Source organism: Vigna umbellata, chromosome 8, assembly GCF_029865625.1.
Source record: "Vigna umbellata cultivar VRB3 chromosome 8, Vumbellata_1.0, whole genome shotgun sequence".
Taxonomy (NCBI): domain Eukaryota; kingdom Viridiplantae; phylum Streptophyta; class Magnoliopsida; order Fabales; family Fabaceae; genus Vigna; species Vigna umbellata.
The window spans coordinates 7,207,250-7,231,734 of record NC_142172.1 but is presented as its reverse complement, the minus strand read 5'-3'; the positions used below and the strand labels follow the sequence as shown (position 1 = coordinate 7,231,734).

Below are 24,485 nucleotides of genomic sequence, written 5' to 3'. Positions count from 1 at the left end.
ATCGTCGGGTTCAACCTGATCATCCCAACTCCTTCTCCTTTGTTCGTGGGCTTTTAATGACCCAGCCAGTTCAGCCAATGTGAGAACCCACAAGTCCTTCGATTCTTCGATGGCGCACACGATACTCTTGAAATATTTTGTAAGGGATCTCAAAATTTTTCCCACAACCCGACTAGATGGCATTTCTTCTCCATTCCTACTGAGTTGGTTGGCCACCTTCTCCACCTGAGTTATGTACTGGGTTATATGCTCTTTGGACTCCATCTTCAATTGTTCAAACTCTCCTCTGAGAGCTTGTATTCATACTTTTCTAACGCGGTTGTCACCTTTATACGCAACCTCCAATATCTCCCAAGCTTCCTTTGTTGATTTATCATTCGCTATTTTTTCAAATTCTGACTCATCCACAACATTGTAGATAAAATACAATGCTGACCTATCTCTTGCACGAGTTTTCTTGAATGTTGCCATCTATGCCACTGTCTGATGTTCATCCTCATTAGGTTCAACATACCCATCTTCCATGTTGAGATTATTGATAGGGGGAGCACTGATTTAGCTGAACCCATAATCTTAGTGATAACTGTGTTTTTGATGATGACAACACATAATTAATAATAACACATGTGTGTACTGTGTTATACATGTCATATGCTTATGCTGACTTTGTTATATCTGTAAAAGCATATATGTGAACATTTTTGTGTTGATTATAGCATACCACTATGTTTAATATGTGATTTTATCTGTGGATGCATAACATATGTTTTCGGAAATGAAAAACCATAAGCACTATGGTTGAACTTTAAAGCGTGGCAAAACAACAGTTTTAAGTCGATTACATTATTGGTGGAATCGATTAAAACTCGTATGTTTGCACAAATACTTTTCAAATATGCTGTGATGAATTTTTGTTAAGCAAAGTTTTCAAAAATGTGCTAAGTGTTTCTACTTAATCGATTGCATGCAACTTTATTCTACTAAGTTTGTTATTGATTTGAAAACTGTTTAAATGCTTGACATAACTGTCACAACGGTCATATTTTTAAATATGTTGACCAAGCATTTATTATGAATCGATTACATTAAATGCGCATTTAATTAATGCATTTGACTGTTATTATTCTGTTACAACTGTCAAATGTATTCGACTACATTAATAGTCAAATCGATTAAAACACGTCTGTTTTGTGAAAAAACTATATATTGACGCCTGACTTGATTTCTGTAAGAAGTTTTAATCTTTACACTTTCATATCTTTCAGAAAACGTTGTGATATCTTATAGAGGAAAGAAAATATCCAAGAACCAAATATCTACAATGGTGATTTAGAGTCTTGAAGGTTTCTTACATAGCAAGGTTTATTGTGTTTGAATGTCTGAACTCTCTACACAACGAGGTGTATTTTGCTTGATCAGGAACTCTGCAATCGTGAAGATTGGCTAGTATTCCTTGTGGTGATTACAGGAAGAAGAACTGTGTTCTTGACTTTGAGAGTGTCTCAAAGGGTTTGACAACAGAAGAAGGTGTTCATGCTGCGTGTCTTGTTTGTTGTATTGCCTATATTAAATTAGTGGGTCAGAGAGGTGTTTTACATTTTGACGTGAGGTCGCTGTAAAAACCTTGGTGTAAAAACCTAGATCTTTATAGTGCATTTGCTTCCTATGGTTGGAAGGACACTAGATGTAGGCAGGTTAGCCGAACCAATATAAAAATCGGCGTTTGATTTCTTTGATCCCTACACTCTTTATTACAGTCGATTAATCTGTTTTTGTATTCAATTAAGTGAACTGCTGCATTACATACCATTTTACTTGCGATTCAAGAAAAGTCTAAAGACATCCTATTTTGCGAAAAAGTTTTTGAAAGTAATCATTTTTTACGCAACAGCAATTCACCCAACCCTCTTGTTGTAAGAAATGAAGCACTTCTTTTTAACATTCCACCATATCCCCAATGTCTTGGGATCTCAACAACGCCTTCATTTGTAGGCACCAATTATCATAATTGGTTTTTCTCGTCAATTGTGGCACACACACACCATTGACAACATTTGCCATCTTTCTCAAAAAAATAAACAACCACTCATTTTTTTCTCTCACGGTGTTTGACTCTCTCCTCTCTTTCCTTTTTTTCTCTCTTGGTACTCAAAACATAAAGCTTTGATACCACTGTTAAGAAAATCTCATGTTACACACACTCTGATATTTTCCTAAAATTAAGTCTGTTATTCATTGATAATTGAAGGGCTTTAAATAGCCATGATACTTACAATATTACAAAAATAAAAATAAATCTGAAAATAAAATATCAACTATCTTAAAAATAAAATATGTTTAATCTATTATAAAATAATATTGTACCTAGACAAATAGAAAATCATAACTACCTATCCCTATTTTATCTCTATCAAAGTCAAACTAAATATTACTATACCAAAAAATAATAAAATAAGATTTAAACAAAATTATTAATAAAACCTTAAAATTTAAGTTTATCCCAACAAAGGGGTGAATTGATTTTTTAACTTTCTTTGAAAACACTCATTTTCTTTGATTTTTTTTTAAAAGTGTTTCAATATGAAAACTATAATCCAATTAATTTGAGAATCCAATTAACACAAGAATTTAAAAACAATACAAAAGAAGACATAAAGAATGAGAAGGATTAAATAACACATTTATATTAGTTTAGATCCAACAATAGTGGACGTAGGATTGGTTGGATCTAAACTAATATAAATGTGTTATTTAATCCTTCTCTTTCTTTATCTCTTATCCACTATTCAATTTTCTCCTTTGAAAAACTCATTTCACTATCAAACAAAGTTATTTACAACGCTAAACAACAATTACAAACACAAGACAACCATAAAATCTTTAACCACTCAAGACAATATAACTTACAATAGAATATCTACCTCTATCAATTCTTGGTTACACAAGAGCATCTATACTTTATCATCTCTTGTTACAAATACCACAAGGAGAGTTAATACAAAACAACAATAATTATAAGGAGTATACCAAAACACAACATATGTACACAAGAAATTAAGAACTCAACATAAACTTTGATCTTTGGAAACTTTAAAGCAATTTAGAAAATGTGTAAAATAGATTTGTTAATCTCATTGTAATTAGTTCTATATGATTACAAAAGTTGTTTCAAAGATTGAGATTAAGTCTCTATTTATAGAGTTTTAAAAACACTCATCTAAAATAAGAGTTGATGCATTTAATTAAATCAATCAAGCTGCTAATTGATTATTCTTAATAAAATTTGAAAAATAGTTACAATGTTTCTATGAAATAATAGATTATAACATGAGTTAATAAGTTAATTGTAAAAAATACATTTAATCAATTGTAAAAGATTCTAATTAATTATAATTTTTAAAGCATTGAAAAACTAAATGATTCTCTAGTTTACTCTATTAACTCAATAGATAATTGATTATTTTGTTCCAAAACCTTTCAAAAACGGTTTAATTGATTATAGAGAAGCTAAATCTATTAAAAATGTCCAAAAGCCTTTTAAACTTGATTTTAACTCTTTTAAAACATTTTCTTTCAATTTCAATTTTTTTATAGGATGTGTACTAAATTAAAAATAACTTATGTGAAGAATACAAACATCACTTAAAGAAAGTTATGATTGTATAATACATCTTCAGCATATTTATTCCTCAATCATCACCAAAACATCTTGACATTTGACTTGAGGCTTCTCTTGAAGTTCAACAAAAATCTTCATCAGCTTGTCTAACTAACAAATTATATCATTTGACTAAACATATTCAAATGATACTTGAGAAAATCTTTCAAAAGTTCTCAAAACACAATCTAACCTTCTCTTTTTATGTTTTTCCTATTTTCACATACTTTGCTTTTAACCATTTTGATTTCAAACATCCTTGGAATTTTTATCAGTTATCCAATCAAAATATACAAAACTATTTTAACCAATCACATACACACATTATACTCAAATTTATTACATTATTAACTCATAACATATTCGCCCTTGATGAATTTCAAGCTTAAATGTAAGGTATTATGATTTAAAACTTCAAATTTTTGCAAGATTAGCTTTTGATTATGAAAATCATTCTCAATTTTAAGTGGATAGGCACACTGTCAAGATACTTTTTCAAATCTAGTTTCATAGACTATTTTTCTTTAAATTTAGATGATAAATTAATAACATGCAATGTAATAGAGTTGAAAGTAAAAAAAAATTCATGTTTGATGTTTTTATACTAGTTTGATTGTATAAACCTAAACTATGTCTAGATCTTGATCAAGTTTAACTAGATAGATCATTGCTACAAATACAAAGTGAGTATTCTTTGGATCCCAAGCATTCTTGGCTTAAAACTAAGTATTTTTTTGAATGCAACCTCTTTTGGCTACAACTGTTTGAAGCACAACCACTATTTGGTAAGATTGAGTATATATTGTTTGGAACACAACCACTTTTAGCTAAACAACTTGGTTACACGAGGGTGTGATCAAACAATCGTAAGTTTCACTCATTAAAAGAGGTGTTGTGTCTTACTATGTATACAATATTTAATTCGTTCTTCTAAATAACACACTTGTGAATTTATCTCTATAAAAGTTGTCCATAACTATGTCTCTTATAAACATGTGTCTTTATTATTGTTAAAGCTCTTCTTCAAAGGCATCTTCTATATATAGAAAGTTTTTGAAAGAGTACAACAAATTTGTAGCTAGTTATTGTAAGACAAAGAGAAGCCCTCCATTATTCATGCTACATTTGTCCTTGATGACTTGAGGATTGTATTAAATTCTCTCTATACAACATCAAATGCATACTTCTATTTGAAAGAACATTATGATACTTAGTGGAGCTTATCAAGCCTAGATCATGTTACTTTAATCTCAACAACAATAAAAGTTATGACCATATGAGGTGAAAGAGCTGTACATAAATGATAATTGTTTTGTTAGTGAAGTTATTGGTGTGAAACAATTTTGATACGCTACTACTTGAGAGATATTTTAATGTTAAGATTCTTTACAAGATCTTGGTGGTCAAATCAGAGAATATTCACTACAAAAATAGTAAAATCATATATATGTCAAGAGCAATACATGCAAGGTGCTTTACATTTTTTGTTATAAGATAAAACATTTGCATTTATCCTCATCAAATAAAGCATTGGTATGAAACTCTATTGGTCAATTTTAGTTTTGCTTACAATATTTGTAGCTAAGTAGTAGAGAGGATCTTATGCAGTTTTATGAAGTGATTTTAAAAAAAGATTAGTGTGTTGTTTTATTTGTTTTTGTCCAAGAGTGCAAAAGTCTAAGTGTTAGGGTATTTGATAACTCAATTTTTATACTCTTATATTAAGGCTTGTTATGCCCCATTAGGATCTATATTTCTTTTATCTTTCCTTTTTACCTTGGTTTATCAACATTTAGGAAGTTTAGGAGCTGTAACATCTCGTGACACCATTTAATTTGCACCCGACGTGTTTTAGAATCATGTTCTTCGTGTTGGTTTTGCTTAGCACAAATTGATGGGTGCCCAGTGTAGCTAAAAGGGTTAGACCTTGTTCCATTGGCATCCAATGCATAAAACAAGGCACCTAGTGCAACTAAAAATGTAGTATTTTCATATATGTCCTTTGCTAATTGTTTTGGTCATAATTTTCTCTATAGGTGTTCAATTGAGCTGATTCTTGTTGCATTAGATTATAGACTAAAAAATATTTAGTTTAAATACTAGGACATAAGTTTTGGAGCTCTGATCTAGCTGTAATTCATGTTGAAGTCGGTGGCAATTGCAATGGGCAAAGACAGCTTAAGCCTTTCTTTGAAAGCTAGTGCAATTAGCAAAGCTTGGAGCAACCCCCCTCTCTCGACCTGACGTGCTATTGGGTCATATAGGCAATGGTCCAAATGAAGCTCAGTTAGGGTTGTGCACTCATGCCAAGTCAGTAAACACAACAAAATCACATCTCTAAAATGGCAGCACAACGCTGACACTCACATAAGAAGGAAAGACAACTTTTGGTAGCCTTTTTCATCAACATTTTAGAGTTAGTTAAAGGGGATGTTCCCCTATCTTGTTGTGAGAGTAGATAGTGTTTTCAAAGAGGGTTGCACAAAAAAAAAATTGAGGGACAACTTAGGAGGTACTACTTGTATCTTTCCTTAAAACAATATTTATTTTTTGAGTTGCTTTGTCTAATGTCATGGTAGTGTTCTTTAATTTTCTTTTCTCTGAATTCAACTTCCATCTTAAAAGATCTTAATTTATTTTGTTGTTTTCAATTTTGCTATTCCGTTGATTTTTGGGTTTTGCTATGTTATGTTTCAAAAGTTATTATGCCTTTTAAAAAGTCTTAAGTGTATTCTTTTATATTTGAAGGGCTCATTTAGTAGGGTTCTAGTTTATGATGGAGCTACAGTATGCCAGAGATGCTATAATGGAAGGATTGTGAATTAAGATTATGTCAGATATTTAAACACTAGAAAATTTCTCATAGGCTATGTGTTTATTGTGTATGGTACTATTATCAACGGTAAGGTTAGTCTACAAAAGGTAATGACTTTGTCATGTACTGAAGCAAAGTACATTACCATGACTGAAGGAGTGGACGAAGCCTTATAGTTGGAGGATCTAGTTAGAGAGTTGAGAGTGTAAGACTAGATTGTCGTCAATCCATTGTGACAACAATGGTGTTATACAATAATAAAAAAAAATTCAATCTGCCATGAAAGAACAAAATACATTAACGTCGAGTTGCACTTCATAATAGAGGAGAATACTGGAGGATTTGTGAAGGTGATAAGGTTTCAATTGATCATAATCTCTCTTATATGAATACAAGTAACAAGTTTTTTCATTACTTGGATTTCATCCAACCGATAAATGATTATGTCCATAATGGAATTAATGCAGCCAAGTGAACCTTGCTAAAAAGATTTGTGCTAAGCTAAGTGAACCTTGCTAAACTAAGCTAAGGTAGAAATTTGTAAAGGTTGGTTCAATAAAATCTTGTCAAGGCTCTTTAAACCGTCTTTGTCTAGTGATATGGTCCTTGTATTGCTAGTGGTGATTAGTTCTTAGTAGTATATCTAGTATTTAGCAACTATTTGACATTTTTTACTCAATTAATTTTGTAATAGATGTAAATTGAAATTCATTAACATTTCAATCAAACTATATTATTTATGCATGTTAATCCTTTCTCGTTAATCCTTTCTCGTTGTTTTAAGAATTGTCTTTTATTAATAGATTGCGCTTTCTTTCTGTGTAATTACATTTGTATTGATAGACAAAACTTGTAGTGGATTTGTACGATAATTTCACAATAAGAATGTTAAAGAATTTAATTTTTAAAATCGAGTTCATAATATTTGAACCAAACCCAAAAATAACATCATTGTAAACTTGTGTGGCATACGATGCCAGGAATCAAGTATAACTAAGCTGAGATGCATATGCTAGGGTAGGGGCTGGTGCCTCTAATTTGGTCAGATATATTAAGTAACTTCATATTTCGCTTTCAGCCATTCCAACTCAGATTAGATAGCTATTCTTATAATAGGCTGATATTTCACATTTTTAGTGACAAAATCGTCACTATTATTTGAGTTGCACTCTTTTAGATCGAAACTTTATTTCTTTGCATAATAAGCATTCTTCTCTAAAGACTTTATTATTTGAAGAGAGTTTTGAGACCAGTCTTAATGTCTTTATTTTCAGGGTTAAAATAAACACCCTCATATTTTATACATCTTTTGAAGAGTTTACCAAGACCGAATTGATTCTAAAGATTAGAGATCACAATTATTTTACGTCAAATTAAGAATTAATACTTTTGTAAAATATGCTAACATGTGGATATAGAACAATAAAAAATGAAAAAATATTCATACGAAAATATTAAATGCATCTAATGCCAATTTCTAATATATTTCTTTTTCATTTTTTAATAAGAAATTTTAGTTTTTAACCATTGTCCATAGTACGGTTTGATAGACCTAATCTTTATTTATACACTTCAGAGACATATTTACTGCAGAATAATCGGTGGCATTAAGCTGGCCTTATTTTTTGTCCTAATGGTTTACTTTTCCCTTCATTTTTAACCGCACCAATTGAGGTAAAGAAAGGGGAGAAAAAAAAAAGTAAGTGGTATTATAAAGCCAATTATATGAGAATGTCACAGTTTGAGCAAAGCATTGGTTTACCATTTCAACAATGAAGGAATTCTTTTGAACACCAAACTACAGTTTTAGAAAAAAAAGCAATAGTAATAGGGGAAAGCATATGCGCCGGTTAGCATCAGTGGATGCTTTAACAACCAAAAGAAAGAATATTATTTGATGCCAAAGTGAAACAGAATAATGCTTCTACCTGAATTGCTGTTGGAATTTCTTTTTTCATAATTTTGGATATTGAAAGAAAAAGTTGTTTGAATCATAGAATATCTTGGAAACAGCCACCAGTGTCAGTGGGAGAGAAATCATGGACAGAATGTAAGGTTTCTTTCTATAATCATGCAGAAAAACAAATGTAACTATGAAAAGTTGTAACAGGGCATTCACTATTCACCAACCATATTCAATGCTGAAGTTGTAATTTATGTATGAATCAGTTTGGTTTGCACTCTTTTGATCAAAATCTCTTGGGTTAGCACTTGTTTTGTACTATTTGTTTCTCTTCCAAAGATGCAAATGAAATTTTGTCTTTGGCTGCATTTACTAGTAGGTCAGGTAAATGTAGAGATGTAGACCCATACGGAGTATTTCTAAATCTAATTGCTTATTCTCCTGTGTTAGTGGATGGTCAGTTGGTCACCTGGCTATATGGAAGAAACATCTTTTAATTTTGTGTGTTCCTTTATTCTTTTTTGAATAATACAAGCTCATATAGCAGCCCAAATAATGAATTTTGCGAGTATGGAAATTGAAGCTTCAAACCCTTGGGATACAAGAGTAGTATACAAGAAAAAAGCAAGTGTTGACCACCCAAAACCATTACAATAGCACTTGCTAAGTGTAATTCTACCTTCAAAATTTCTGATATTTACAAGTACAATGACCATTATAGTTTTATTACTATTCTCCTATTCAATGAATGATTCATTTTCAAATGGTACATCCTATAGTTGATTGAAAAATCTGACACTTAAATTTCGTTAGAAAAGTTACCCGAGATTGGCAGCCTCAAATCCAGGAAAGGGTCATTGGATTAACCATAGTTCTATGAAAGCCACCCTTTTTTGTTCTTGGTTGCCTTGAGCTTCATCACAAGTTCTTCACGCTCAGCTTCGACCTCAGCATACTTAAGGCTCATGTGGAAGTAGCGCTCCTGAATATCTCTTAAATCTGCTTCTAGAACAGATTTTATACGTTCAAATTTTTCTTTCGTTACTACTTCTTCAGCCATTGATTTTAGTGGGCCATCTGCCTGGATTTTTTGACCTCTAGATGGTGATCTGCAAAATAAATATACAAGGGGTTATGTAACAATAATACTTCGAGCAATAAAGCAAGCGTTAAAACAAAAGGCTTCCAAATTCTTAGGGACACCTTTGCAACAACATTCTAATCTTCCGGCCTCCCTAAATGAACAATTTCATTTTGACTTCAACTGTTTTGAACTTGGGTTTAACCAAAAGGAACACAATATGAGCCTCAATAGGAAATGCAGGGAAAATTGGCTCCTTTGCTTACACACCAAGAACACATAATCAATTGTTGAGGAATTTGACATTCTGTGTAATGTAGACTGATTGTGCATATAAGTGGAAGCAAGAAAACACTGTTTTCTTCTATTTTTCCTCTTATAATTAGTAAACAATAATTATGGAATTACTTTTCTTGATCTCAAAATTAAAATAGCTATTTAAAATGAAATCCTAATAAAAGGAAATAAAAATCCTCCTTAAATAAGGAAATAAATCTCCATAAATAAAACTCTAAATCAGGAATAAATCTACCAAATAAACTCTTAATCCCAATCCTTTAATTGTAGGGATTTCTTACAAACAAATCAATCTATATTTACTGTAGAGTAAATGTACAATATTTACACTCATATTTCAACACTCTCCCTCAAGCTCACGAATAAATACCCTCCACTCCCAACTTGGTTTGAGATTATGTGAGGGAAGACCACAGGCCAACGGACCTACAATTAGGGCTATGTAATTAAAACTATATAAGGAAACATTAACTGCAGCATAAATCAAGGAATTACCATTCCCCAAGTTGGTGAGTTGATGCCATCCATTCCTAACTTGCTAACAAGAAATGTAGCACCACTTAACCCTTTTGTCCATACATCTCCAAGTTGATTTTCAGAGGATACAAATACAAATACTGTACATATTGTACCATTATCCAATTTCTCCTTTATGAAGTGCCTGTCTACTTCAACATACTTAGTTCTATCATTGTGCTGGATTATGCGCAATATTTATTTTGACTTGTCATCCCAATATAGTGTCACTAACTTTTTCTATTCAATCTTCAAGTCTTGTAAAATTATCTTTAGCCACAGTATTTCACAAATCCCTAAGGCCATGGCTCTTAACTCTACCTGTGCACTTGGTCTCGTCACAATATTTTGTTTCTTGCTCCTCCAAGTGACTAAATTTCCTCCAAGAAAAGTGCAATATACATAGGTAGATCTTTCCTTGTCTATAGAACCTACACAGTCAGCATCTGCGTTGGCTTCTAAAGATCATCTCATTCCACTTTGTCAATAGAATTCCATTTTAAGGAGTTCCTTTCAAGTAGTGCAAAATGCAATAAATAACTCTAAGAGTCTTCTTTGGATTATGCATGAAATGACTTACAACCCCAGGCAATGTCAGATCTAGTGTAAGACAAGTAAATCAATTTCCCAACTAGCCTTTTATAAGATTATCTATGCAGAGTTACATCTTCAATTGATTCACCAAGTTTTTGATTATGTTAGATAGGTGTCTCTTTGGGTAATCATCCTAATTTACTAGTTTCAGTTAATAATAAATCTAGCACCTAATTTTGGTGGGGGATGAAAATACCATGATGGGAATGAACCACTTCAATGCCCAATAAATATTCCAACTTCCCAATCTCCTTAATTTCAAATTATGTTATCAAACATTTGTTAAGATCATGTATCAAAACATACATAGAGTGTCAAACAAGACTATATGCAGGCATTAAGTGTAACAGATAACCGTAAAAACATTAAATCATCTAGTGTGTATGCATCAATAGACTGTTTAGCTCAGAATACTACTAGATGGTCTAACAAAGAATTAACAAAAGCTCTCCCTTACACAAGACCTCCCTGCCTTCTTATAAAGGCCCCCCAACTAACTAACCAACTAACAACTAATTCCTAATTTGTTTCCTTCTATCTTGCACACATTATATCCTATCACCTTATATCCTATCAAAGCTCCAAACAAATAAATGAGTCAGCATAAGGGGTTCATACAAATAAATTAAAAACTTTTTCCTTTAAGCTTTGAAATATGTTCCTCTAACCTGTGAAATTGAGCTTCATAATTATTATTGGCTTCGTTTGCTTTTGCTAGTTCATTATCACACAATTGAATCTTCGATAGTGGATCTACTTCAACAGCATGAACATTTTCATCAAGAAGTCCAAGTTCAGTTTCTACCTATATAGGAAGGAGACATGAAACAGAAATATCGAAAAGTAAGGTGCCATTTGCAGTGAGACTACATTTATTTGATATTATCACTAGGTTCCATCCACACAAACGTAATTATAAAATATACTCTGTAACCTTTGACACCGAGGTAAATTACAATGTAGTCAAAGTTCAAAATATATCACCTCACTATTATGTTTGATGCTGTCATTCTTTAATGACTTTTTCCTATTAGTGCGATGTTGATTGTTATTCTTCACCCCAAGATTCTGCTAAATCAAAGAAAGAAAATTAATAGTCCCGTCATCACAACGTTATCACATCATTAATGAAAAAGAGCACTAACTTTTGATGACTTCAGATCATCGTGAACCGGTGAAGATTTCCTGTTTAACTTCGAAACCTGATTTCTCTTTTGTTCCTTAATCAGCTTCAATTCTTCTTCAAGGGCTTGGGCTTTTGTTTGGAACTCAGCTTTTTCCTGTTCAAGAAGTTGTATGGTCTGTTGGTGCTGCCTGTTTATTCTTCTGCTGTTACTGAGATCAGTATCCTGGACACATCTTGTTTCTTCCAGTCTTTCTTTCTCAGATTTAGAAGCATTGAGCTCGTTCTTTAGAGCTATATTCTCATTTTCAAGTTCATTGTTCTGCTGCAATTGAACCTTTAAATTTCCAGATTCGTCCATGATTTGTTGCCTTTCATATTCAGTGACTGTAAGTTTTAATTCAAGAGCATTTATAGTACTTTTGAATTTTAGCTCTCTTGATTTGCTGTCTTCCACCAGCTTCAACAGCTTTTCATGTTCAGTCGTCAGCATTTCCACTTTAATTTTGTATTCAGCAACTTGAGTTGTTACGTCTTTCAGCTTTTGTTCATATTGAGACTGCAGCGCATCAACCTCGTTCTGAGCCAAAATCACTTTAGATTGAGCTTCTTCAGAAGCAGATTCCAGTCTGGCTTTATCAGCACGTAATGTGGATACTTCAAGTAAAGCATTAGAAGCTATTCTCTCTTTTTCATCATATGCTGCCGAAAGTTTCAAACGGAGGTTCTCAACTTCTAGTTCTAGGTTTTGAGTTTCTACCATCTTCTCCATTTGCATCTGATTCAGTAAGACTTCACCCTGTTCCATCTGTTTCCTATTTTCATCAAAAAGAACATCTAAATCTGAAATTAGATGTTTCACTTCTGATGCAATATCTTCCTGCATTAAAGTGAAGCTCTGTTCCAGGTGTTCAACTCTTTCAGAGAACTTAGCGAATCTTTCATCTGATTCCCTTAATCTGGCTCCCATAAGGGAGCAATTTTCCTCTTCCTTCAACTTTTCCTGCCTCAAATCTCCATTTATCTTCTTGACAAAACTACATTCTTCTGCAAGATTTTCTATGGTATTTTGTAAATTCTGGTTTGCTACTCTTAGATAATCACATTCTTCTTGTGCTTCTGACCAGCGAAATTGTGTAACCTTCAGTTTTTGCTCTAAGTCTTCTGTTGAAGAATCTATCTGAGTCTGCATCTCCATAATCTTCTCATGAAGCCTTGCAGATTTAGATCTGGAGTTCTCTAGTTCTGTTAAATGAAACTCTCTTTCATTTGTCAAATCTCTCAACTGAGCTTCTAAAACAGAAATGTGCGTTGACAATTGTTGCCTTTCCTGTTCTATGTCTGATATGATGAGCTCCAGTTCATGCTTATTTTCTTTTTTCATGACTTCCATATGTTTCTCATGCTGACTATGTTCTTGTTCAAGATGATAAACCTTGGCTTCTAGCTCATCTAGTAGCTTTTGCAGAACCCCGATCTCCTTTTCTTTGTTTGATAAATTAGCCTCAAGATTTCCTATCTCAGACGATTTATTAGTTAGTTCCGTATTCAAATCTGTGATTCGGACTTCTAGAGCTAATTTTGAAGTCTCGGGGTCTTGAATTGAAATGTGATCATTATCACTAATCTTGATGTTGTTTTCCCCTTGGACCATGTCTCCTGAATGGAATATTCGAAATAAATTGTTGCTTACCTCAGATCCAAAGCTAGTAGAACATTGATCTTTGACCTTGTCTGACAAAAGGTCTTGAGATGCTCCACCATCTTTCAAACTTGTGTTTGCTTCTTTTAGCTTGAATAAGAGGTCAAGGTTTTCTTCTGTCAGTTCATTGCAATCCACCTCAAGTTCCTGAACTTTCTCTTTCAGTAATTCAATTTCTCTCAAAAAATCTGCATCACCTAAATTTTTGGACACAGTCTCCACATTACAACTTTCTGGGACAGATTCAGATAGCTTTGCTTTCAAACTTAAAATTTCTTCATCTTTAGCAGCTAATTTTCCTTCATATTCCATTTCAATATCTGAAAGGGTTTTGTTATTTTGAATCTTCAAATGTGCAGTATCTCGCATTTTGTCTTCCAAGGCACCTTCCAGCTCTTGTACCTTGACTAGCAGATTTTTCTTCGACTCCTCCAGTTGTTCTAGCTGTTGCATTAACCGCTTGTTTTCTTGTGTGCTTACTTGGAAAAATTTGTCCAGATCACTGAATTTTGAGGGTAATGATGAAAGGGTTTCTATCTCAATTTTCTGCTGTTCTATGGTCTCTTCCAGCTCCTGGAGAACAGAAACGAGCTCCAGATTTGCTTCTTGGCTCCTCTTCAGTTGCAAAGACAAGTTGGCATTTGATTCTTTTTCGAACTTCAGTTCCTCCTTTAGAGCATTCTCAATTTCTGAAAAACATTCACCTTCACATAGTGAATCTTCCGATGCTCGCTTTCTCGACAATTTTAACTGTTCAACTTCTTTTTTAAAACTATCACGCTCTACCTGGGCCGCTGAAAGTTCCGTTTTTATACCTGCCAGGTTTTTGTATTGATCTGAGAATTCTTTCCTCAACACGTCTAAATCACTCATTAGCTTTCGGGCATTCATTTCCCACATCTTTGCTTCTGCCCGTAGCTCTTCAGTTGTGTCTTCTGCAGGTTCCAGACGATTATTTGAAGCATTTGTCGTTTTAGAATACAATGAACCAATATCTTGTATATTCTGGGAAACAAATGACGAATCATTTGACTGAGAAGAATTTACAGGGTAATCGTGATGGGATACACTTTTCTGGGAGCTGGCTGAACCTTGTATTCCAGTCGGGCTCTGCCCGTCACTGATACTAGAGGAAATATTTTCCCTTCCTGTGGAACCCTCAGTTGAGTAATGGCTGCAGTTTGATACAGATCCGGAGAAGCTTGTTGCCTGCAGACAGAGTGCCAGTGCAAGGGGTCATTATCATGATAATGGCAGGCCAATAGTAAATTACGCCACAACTCAAACATAAGCAAGCCGATGGCTCCACTGCATAAAGACATTATTTTTCTTCCTGGATCGTGATAGAAGAGAACTCTGTACAATAGACGACTTTAACATACTCGTTAAGATGAAATGCAGTTAGCATCTCCACGTAAAAATCTGACTAAATTACTATGTTAAAAATGCCAGTTCAAATTGGAATTGGTGGAGATTAGCAAATGTCTTTTGGTTAAAAAGTTCCATGAATAAACCTCGTGAATAGTTCCTGGTTCCTGGTACTCCAGATAACCTAAACCTAAACAGTTAAAGTAGAGAATTATTCGAGTATGAAAAGCTCATCCTGATAATTGATTATTAAGAACAGACTTATTTTTAACCTATATGCATGTCTGGGAAGAAATCCATAACCATTTAGAAAACAGAATAGATATGTTTATGGACGGAAAATGTTGTTTTTACCCTTGTCTCAATTTCTCCGGGGGATAAGGTAGAATCAAAATCTTCAAAAGAGGAAGATTCAACACTCTGGATATTTGAACAATCAGATTCATTGGACTTGATAGGAAGATCATAATTATTTTCATTGCTGGCCTTCAAATGGAAATTTGTCTCTTGATCCCTGAAAAATGTGTACGAGATAAATACTGTCTAGAATAATTTACTTATAATACCCACGAAAATACTAGCCTCCAATACAAACCTATGTTTCGTTCTTGGTGTCAGGCACTGCACAGTTACCTACAAAATACGCAGCCACTGAATTCCCAATTCTAAGTTCAATCACTTTTTTCTGTAACAGCTTTATTGTAATAGGAAGAATATAATTTTACACATTCTTTTTTTAAAATACAATAACTAAATAACTTCTTTTATTAATATAATAATAATAATAAAAAAAGAATTTAATTTATATATATATATATACGTGTATATATATATATATATATATATATATATATATATATATATTGTTGTAAAAGAAGGAGTTCATAAGTAGTTTTTTTTTTAAGATATCAATATAAAATTAATCTTTCTGGTGACAATAGCCCACAGTTTGTCTCCCTATTGGGAGAGAAGAATCACAATGAGTTCGGCTTGAATGAGCAAACGATTAACCAAAGAAAACGGGTCTTCGACAACGTAGGGCAATGGGTAAATTATTTTTTGTCATACTGGTGGTGGTTCCAACGAAAAAGTAAACCACATGTATTCGAAGTGAAGAACTGGGCGGTTGTCTAAGAGGAAAAAAAAAGAAAAAAAACATGTGATAGCAGTACTCTTATGGGGCCAAAATCTTCATAAATAATATTCAAGTGTCGTGCACCACTCAATCGATTAAGAAAAGTTGAATGAAAAGTAAGTTCAAAAAAAGACTCAAACAATACCATCATCATGTGTAAGGAAAATGAAAAAGAAATTTGTCACAAAGGAATAATCCCTGTGATATACTGTTTGTCCAAGACTACGTTAAATGAAATAGTTAAATTACACAATACCGAGAAAATAAAAATGTGAGAAGGACAATTTGATATATTTATAAGCATCAAAACTTTTATTTGTTTATTCAATTCCACAAAAAAAAAAATATTCCAGATTTCTAGTTTTATTTGTCCCCTTAATTTCAGAAAAATCAACTTGAATTTAATCCAAAATGACACATAATCATTCATGAAATAAAAAAGACAGCCCTTCCTGCTTTCTGCTACCAGTCACGAGATATAACTTCAGTTGTAGGACTCACTTGCAAAGTTGTCCCATGGTTGCACTTATTCAGTGGGATTGAAAGTGGAATAGCAGCATCTGAACTCATATAGCTAGTCAAACTAACAGTGGCGTCCCCCAGGATGCCAGATCTTGATGACCCCTGTTAGGTGATAATGATTATTTATATAGTAATCAATTCCTAACAGAAATTTCAAGCCGATAAAAATAAAGAAACAGAAGAACAACAAAACGGTGTGCATAGCAGCAATAGAGATAATACCATTGCAACAATAAGCTTGAGGACAAAATCATCAATCTCCTTCGAGGAATTATCTCTCGAAACCCATATAGATTCTGAAAAGCTATCTGACCATTGACAACATCCATTACGCACAGGCACTTTGCTAGACTTTGCAATTGTTTTGCCATTTTCTACGGAGACAACAGAAACAAACAGCTTGTCCCACCCTTTGGGTACCTGTTAACATGAGATTCACCTTTCGTTATTGACCATACGTTTTTTTTATAGCTACTTAAACAACATTTGAAAATTCAAAGCATTTGGATATATAATTCTAAAAGTAATTTTTGCAACAATTATTGGAATGATATAATACTGATAGTACCTCCTGATCTTTAAATATTAGGACAAGCATTTCATTTCATGATTTGGCTCTTGATTTATCCTCGTGGCAAAACATACCTGTAGTACTGTTCTACATTCCACGAGAACAGAAACTACAAGCAAAAACGTTGGCTACACTTCTGTAGATACCCGTTACGCTGTTATCTAATTAGAATTGAAATTTCGTTTTGATAATTTGTAAGGTAAACCTTTATTAAGACTACTTCTGAATAAAGAACTACACGAACATTACCGAAGAAAATATATAAGTTTTTTCAAAACCACAAAGCTAACGCAGCTAGCTATTATTTATAACAAGACAAAAGCTAGTGATACACTTTGTCATTGGCTGAAATTTACTAGAAAATACAAAACTGTGAGATCTCACTTCTTATCTAACCAGCTATAGCTGGACTTCATTAACTCTCAGACATGTTCTGAGTCCGCTCGGTGATTCTCTTTCCAAAACACGAAGCACTTCATATAAAAAAATTCTATTTTAAAATAAAATCACATCTCCGCATCAACGCCTGCTGGCATTTCCAAATTAGGATCAAGGATTTACAGTTGCATATTGCATTGCACCTACGAATTATCAAGGCGGATCAATAATTTCGAAGACGGAGCATATTAAGCAAAAGCGAAACACAGATAGACACTACAGTAGTCACATTGATCGTCGTAAAACGAAACGAGAGATAAAAACACGAAATCGAAGAAGGACACGAACCTGGAGCGCCTTGAGGTGAGAGATTCTGAAGTCAATTTTATCCCCTGATTTCGCCGCCCTCTGCTTATGCAACCTAAACATTCTCTTTTCTCTTTGTCACCTCACTATGTTTCTGTGTGCGAGTGTGTTGTAGCGCGTTCTTTCTCAATCACTAACTCACTCTCGACAACTACCAAATATCGCTATATTCATGATTTCATCAGCTTCTCCGCAACCACCGTCACCAACCGGCGAAAGAGACGAAGAAAGAGAGGGAGAGAAAGAGCGTTAGCTCAGTTGTCATTGTTGTGAAGGGTGTTATTTTATTGTTCCTTCAAACCATCGCGCATAGAGAGAAACGGAAACGAAACCCACAGAAAAAAACAACCAACTGACACAAGCGCTTTGGCTTGTGTTTTATCATCCTGGTAAAATTTCCGGATAAAATTAAATTTTAAAAAAACTACATAAATTAGAATAAAACAAACCATACATGTGAAATTCAAAGCACAAATTATTCATTTATGTAAATCTTTTAAAAATTAGCCATATCCATAAATTTATATTGTGAGTAACATGAAACAGCGAGAAAACGGTTACGATCCGATCTTTTCCTTTTTCTTCCTTTTTCTGCTCTTTCTTTTTCTAATGATTCTATTCGCTGACGTGGCACACGATGGTTGGCCAAGCACGAAAGGCGTTGCAACTTATATTACCGATCCAACCACCCGAAGCAAACAAAAATATTACAGCCTGTGTTTCCGACGAGGTTAATAATAGAATAATTTGAAATTCAAGTTATTTAAAGAAGAACTGTTAGTAACAAATAGTAACTATATTTCTTGCTTACTTTATTTTTGTGTTTATCTCAATTATTGTTCACTAAAATTATGGATTTAACCAATGCCTCGGTCGCATCGTGATCTCGTGACATACATGGGCATAGGGATTAGCACTTTTTGAGGGAAAAGGAAAAAGCATCGTGGAATATTTTAAATTTTTTACACAAGTTAGTCTTTGTAAGTCTCGTACGGACGGACTTACGAGTATATTCTTTATATTTTATAAAATAAGATTGATATTCAGTTATATATTATAAATTTAATATAAAAAATCTGGCATGATTTTAAATAATATATGAGTTCATTTATGAAATTAAGCAAGGGTTTACGGCACATGATGTGGTAGGTTTGCATTAGGTGAAACGGTTCGTTTTGGCAGGGCATCACCAACTCTTCCCAAAATCAGTAACAGAGAACTTTTTTATTCTCCTAACTTTTAGTTACTATTAAGACACAGTTTCAGATTTTAAATTCGTTGGTTGAATTCATTGTACTGTTTATGATGTGTTCACACCATTAGGGTTAATACTGTGTACTGGTCTCGTGGAGAAGGAAGAGGGACCCAAGAGCTCAGCAAATGAAGTGAAACGCAAGGCAATTTTATGAGTACATGAGTGGAGAAAAACAAATTCTGATAGCAACAAAGAGAACAATAATTCAGATCTACCAAATATTTTAGTCAAGTCCTTCATTCAACTCAATTCTTGATTTTGAAAATGTTCACCAAACTAATCTGTCGTTAAATAATGATGAACTTTTGAGAAGTTTTATTGTCTGCGTTCCTTCAAAATTCAGTTTGGAGTAATGGATCAGGACACATTTTTACTTTCATTTGAGACAGAATAAAAAATAAAATAATTATGAATATAAATTTTTATATTTTTCAAAAAAAATAAAATAAAAAGTTAAAAAAGATAATGTTAATTGAGTGTAGAATATTTAGACGTGTCAAAGAATATTTTTATTTATTTTATGAAATACTTATGAATTATTTTTTAATAAAATTAAATAAGACTCAAGGTATTATTTTTATTTTTTCTATTTATATTTCGTAACTAGCTACTACTTTTGTCAAGGCAGGATTTGAAGATGGACTTGAGAGACAGAAAATTACGAAAATAAGAAAAAAAAATTAAGAAAATAAAAAAGTAATATGAGGGTAACGTTTAAAATTAAATCAATTCAAATTTAGGTCTACAAAATTTAATTTAAACATTTATATTAAATTTAAGTAACGCTATCTTTGCTCAAAAACTTAGTTTAATTAAAAGTAAGAAAACGTATCAAATAAAGAAAGTTGGCTGTAAAAAAAACGGCACTGTTAGAGTATCAGGTATTTCTCGACTAGGCTACCATTTATTTGTTTATAAAATGCTTTTATTTTTCGTTTATGGAAGCTGTCGTTTAACTTTTGGAAAATGGTATTTAAAACAAATTTAAGATTTTGTGTATACTTAATTAATTAGTGTGATATAAGGTAAACAATCGCTTAAACCAACGCTTACTGTTAACATTCTTTCAATAATACGAATATGGTTCCAATACAGTTTTATACATATATCAAAGGATAAAAGAAATGTTTTGTGAATAAATAATTCATTACATTATTAAATAATTTATACATTGATTATTTCATTTTTTATTCTCTCATTTACTGATTTAGTAAATAAATAGAATTAAAAAATTCTAATAAAATCACTGCTAAGAAAGAAAAATTTCTAATACAAAAATCGTAGGATAAAAATCTTAAAAAGTTAGTTTTTTTTTCATAAATTATCTTAAAAGTACTATTTTGATCCTCATGCCGTTTCCAACATAATATCTATATTATATTATATATATATATATATATATATATATATATATATATATATATATGTATATATATATATATATGTATATATATATATATATATGTATATATATATATATATATATGTATATATATATATATATATATATATATATATATATATATATATATATATATCAATAAGTTTTGTCATTATAAAATTTATTTTTGTCTGAATATATTTTAATCCTTTGGGTCAGCATATGTATTCATATGTATTCAGCCTAAACTATGTGATCAAGGTAAAATTATATCGATTAGATCATTGGTATTAGTAAATCACGATGAAGCTAAAGAAAAAAAAGATAAAACAAGATTAATAAAGTAATTACATAAGGTGATTCATGTCAATTTTGGTAAGGGTCCATAAATAGTATAATAAATAACATACTCTACAAGATACAATTATGTTTATTAATTACTGTATTTATTATAATCTAATACACTTGTTGACTTGAACGTCATAATATCTTTTCTAGGCATGACTTACTATTGGAATTGGAGAGAACATGTATTCTTGGAGAGAAGGAGTATCCTGGACGAATACCTTGTAGTTGGAAGTTGGAGTACTTAGAGTTGGAGTTTTGGTAAAATACATTTAGCTTTGTAAGAACAATTGGCGTCCAATATGGGGCCAACATATATTATGAGAAGGAGTGCTACATGATTTCTACAAGAAGTAGGATGATTGAAGCAAAAGAAGCAGGACTTGGACCCTCCGTGATTGACATAGTCGTGCACAAATGAAAATGCAACAAAAGTTTACAAAGTTTACAAAGTTTAAGAAAAAAAGTTTCGACGAGATAAATGCACTAAGGAAAAGAATGCAAGGTTGAGAAGAAAGATAAAAATTGAGGGGGTTATCGACAAATGTAAGGAGAAAGGAATCCCTAATAACACTAATTCAGTAGACATGATTGTATCTTGTGTTTGTCCTGTAAGCGAAACCGAAAAGGAAAGTGGGTATAACCTTACTCCCAAAACTATAGGGGAACAAACAATTCTTTAGCAGTACGAGGAAATCACTGACACCCCCTTTCATTGACAATATCACAAATACTACATTCCCTAAGCAGTGCCTTACATTGGATCGATATGAACACCAATCTAGACGAGCATGTTGTTGTGTATATCACCCAAGTCAACCTATACCTGACTAAAGATGTTATTATGTGTAAGGCCTTTCCTACAACCTTAAAAGGAGTCGCTTGGAGTGGTTTACCCGCCTACCTCCCTACTCCATAGATTGTTTTGACACATTGACAACGTCCTTCACGACACAATTTGCCAATAACTAGCACCACCATCTTACCTTTTTGAGACTTCTCAATGTTAAGTAGGAGAAAACAAAATATTTGCGAACATTCATTGACAAGTTCGACAAGGTAGCCTTGAAGATTAAGAACTCGAATCCTAAAGTAATTTTGGACTACATGATCACGACATTGAGATCGACACCTTTTGGATGATTTAGGCATGACGTCATCCACGAGCATGGGCAAGTTGAGGCAAGTTGAGGAAACGAGCCGCCAAGTTTATGCGACTGAAAGAGATGAAAGAGTACATAAATAAGATCATAGTCGAGACCCTGCCGGTTGAAAAGAAAGGAGTTGGCTTGTCAAAAGGGAGGGTTCTATTTGAGGGAGTCGAAGCCTCTAAGATTCTCACGTTATACACCCTTGAATGCCCAAGGGCTCGTGTCCTTGAAGAGGCACTATAGGTGGACCTTTTGCACTAGTGCAGAAAAGGCTTTAGACGTCTGTTATTTACATCTGATCCTGACCTGCCGTCTATTCGGGTGATGTTGATGGAACGTCGGACTCTAGTCAGACATCTATATAGATGTCTGACCTGTACAGATCGAATGTCTATATAAACGTCTGACCTGAACAGATCAAACGTCTAAAAACGTCGTTGTATTTGATTGGATCTTTCTCTGCTTGAGGCCTCTCGGGTTGCTTCTGGCTCATGGTGATTCGAGTTTACAACTTTATATTTTAGTTGAAGAGAATGAATTGTACGTTTTTTTTGTATTGAATGGTTTTAAAAACATAGTGGAGGGAATTGGAGGAGTGCAAAACGTAAGAAATCGCTGACCAAGAACGCCGCCCAAGGACATGAGCAAAACTGCCCCAAAACCTAACGAAAACATAGTTTAATCGGTTCAAATGAAAGATAATTCGTCAAAGAGTAATGTAATCGGAGTTAAATTAATTTAAAACTTTGCAAAAGTGAGAAAACGAACCTGAAAAACATAGCCCATGTAGAGAAAACGCGAGGAAGATAATGAATAATGAGTGCGCGTAACGGCTGCCTCGCGTTCGCGGTGTTTTAATGCAGACATTTAGAAGTCGGTTCCCCTATAACAGACGTCTAAATGACTTTAGAAGTCAGAGTAATGAGATCAGACGTCTAAAAATTGAGTCAAAAAGTGACTTTTTAAATTGTTGGGCTGAGTATTTAGAAGTCTGTTCCCCCCATGACAGACGTCTAAATGGCTTTAGAAGTTGGAGTAGTGGGATCAGACGTCTAAATGGAGTCAAAAAGTGACTTTTTAAATTTATGGGCTGAGTATCTAGAAGTCTGTTCCCTCATAACAGACGTCTAAATGGCTTTAGAAGTCGGAGTGGTGGGATCAGACCTCTAAATGGAGTCAAAAAGTGACTTTTTAAATTTTTGGACTGAGTATTTAGAAGTTTGTTTTCCCTATAACAAACATCTAAAATAGAGTATATACGTCAGACTCCCCCAACCTAGACTTCTAATAGTAATAAAAAATTCATTTTTTTTACTTTTACGTATCTTTTTGGCGTCCGATGGAGTTGTCTGACGTCTAAATAGACTATAAACGTCAGGCCCCAATATCAGACCTCTATTTACTTTTTTAATTACAAATATGCCACCAATCATTTTTTACGTTTGATATTTAGGGGTCGAACATTTAAACGTCAAAGGCTTTTTCTGGTGTTGCCACCACCCAGGAAACCCCAAACATCAGATGAATGTGGATCTGCCTTAGACTTAACATAACCCGACTTAGCTCAACCAGGATCAAACTGACCTGGCATTGGATTAAGCCAAACTTAATCTTGATTGAACTAGGATTGACATAGGCCTAACCAAACTTTACTAAACATAGATTGGCCTGACTCAAATGACCACAAACTCATCTTAACTAAATTGAATGTAGACTTCTCCCAACTTGAACTTGACTCGACCTTAACTCAAATCGGCTTAACCCAACCTAAGCCCAAATAGACTCGAGTCAACTTGAACCAAAATTGACTTGGTTTGATTAGAGTCGAAATCAACTTAACTCAACCAGACCCCAAATTGACTTGATCTGAGCCTATATTGACTCGAGTTGAGCTTTGTTCAGACTAAGCCAACTCGACTTGGTTTATGCCAATTGGCTCAAACTAGGCCTGAATCAACTCAATTTGACCTCGATATGAACCAACTTGGTTTAAACTTGCCTAAGCCATGGTTAGATATTGACTCAAACCAACTTAGCTCAACCGAGACCAGAGCCTACTTTGCTTAACATGAGCCCAAACTAAATCAACTCAACTTCATTTGACTATTTCCCAAGCTTACTCAACCAAATCTTTCATGAGCCCAACTTTGTTAAATTGATAAACTATATCCAAACAAAAGAAAAATTAAAAAATTTGAATTCCATAATTCAAATAAAACATTTGAGAAATGAAATAATTTGAAATAGGATCAATTCAAATTCAATATATTTTTATGTTAAAATTACAAAATTTTCTCACCAAACATAATAATTTTCAATTTCCA

At 33.1% G+C, this 24,485-nt stretch overlaps 1 protein-coding gene across 4 annotated transcripts; it reads right to left on the bottom strand.

Annotated features, from left to right (window-relative positions):
- Positions 1-8,929: 8,929 nt before the first annotated feature.
- LOC124828971 (uncharacterized) lies at positions 8,930-18,353 on the bottom strand. 4 transcript variants are annotated; one of them, XM_088097036.1, is made up of 9 exons: positions 18,012-18,353; positions 16,937-17,134; positions 16,694-16,816; positions 15,653-15,690; positions 15,412-15,571; positions 12,010-14,898; positions 11,849-11,935; positions 11,533-11,669; positions 8,930-9,485 (listed from the first exon to the last, which is right to left on the bottom strand). In XM_088097036.1, the coding sequence occupies exons 1-9, from the start codon at positions 18,090-18,092 to the stop codon at positions 9,251-9,253; spliced, it is 3,948 nt and encodes a 1,315-aa protein (XP_087953162.1). In that variant the 5' UTR covers positions 18,093-18,353; the 3' UTR covers positions 8,930-9,250. The 4 variants fall into 4 exon arrangements, with proteins under 4 accessions (XP_087953162.1, XP_047158326.2, XP_087953163.1 ...); XM_047302370.2 differs by having other exon boundaries at positions 11,849-11,932; XM_088097037.1 differs by lacking the exon at positions 11,533-11,669 and having other exon boundaries at positions 9,334-9,485.
- Positions 18,354-24,485: the final 6,132 nt, after the last annotated feature.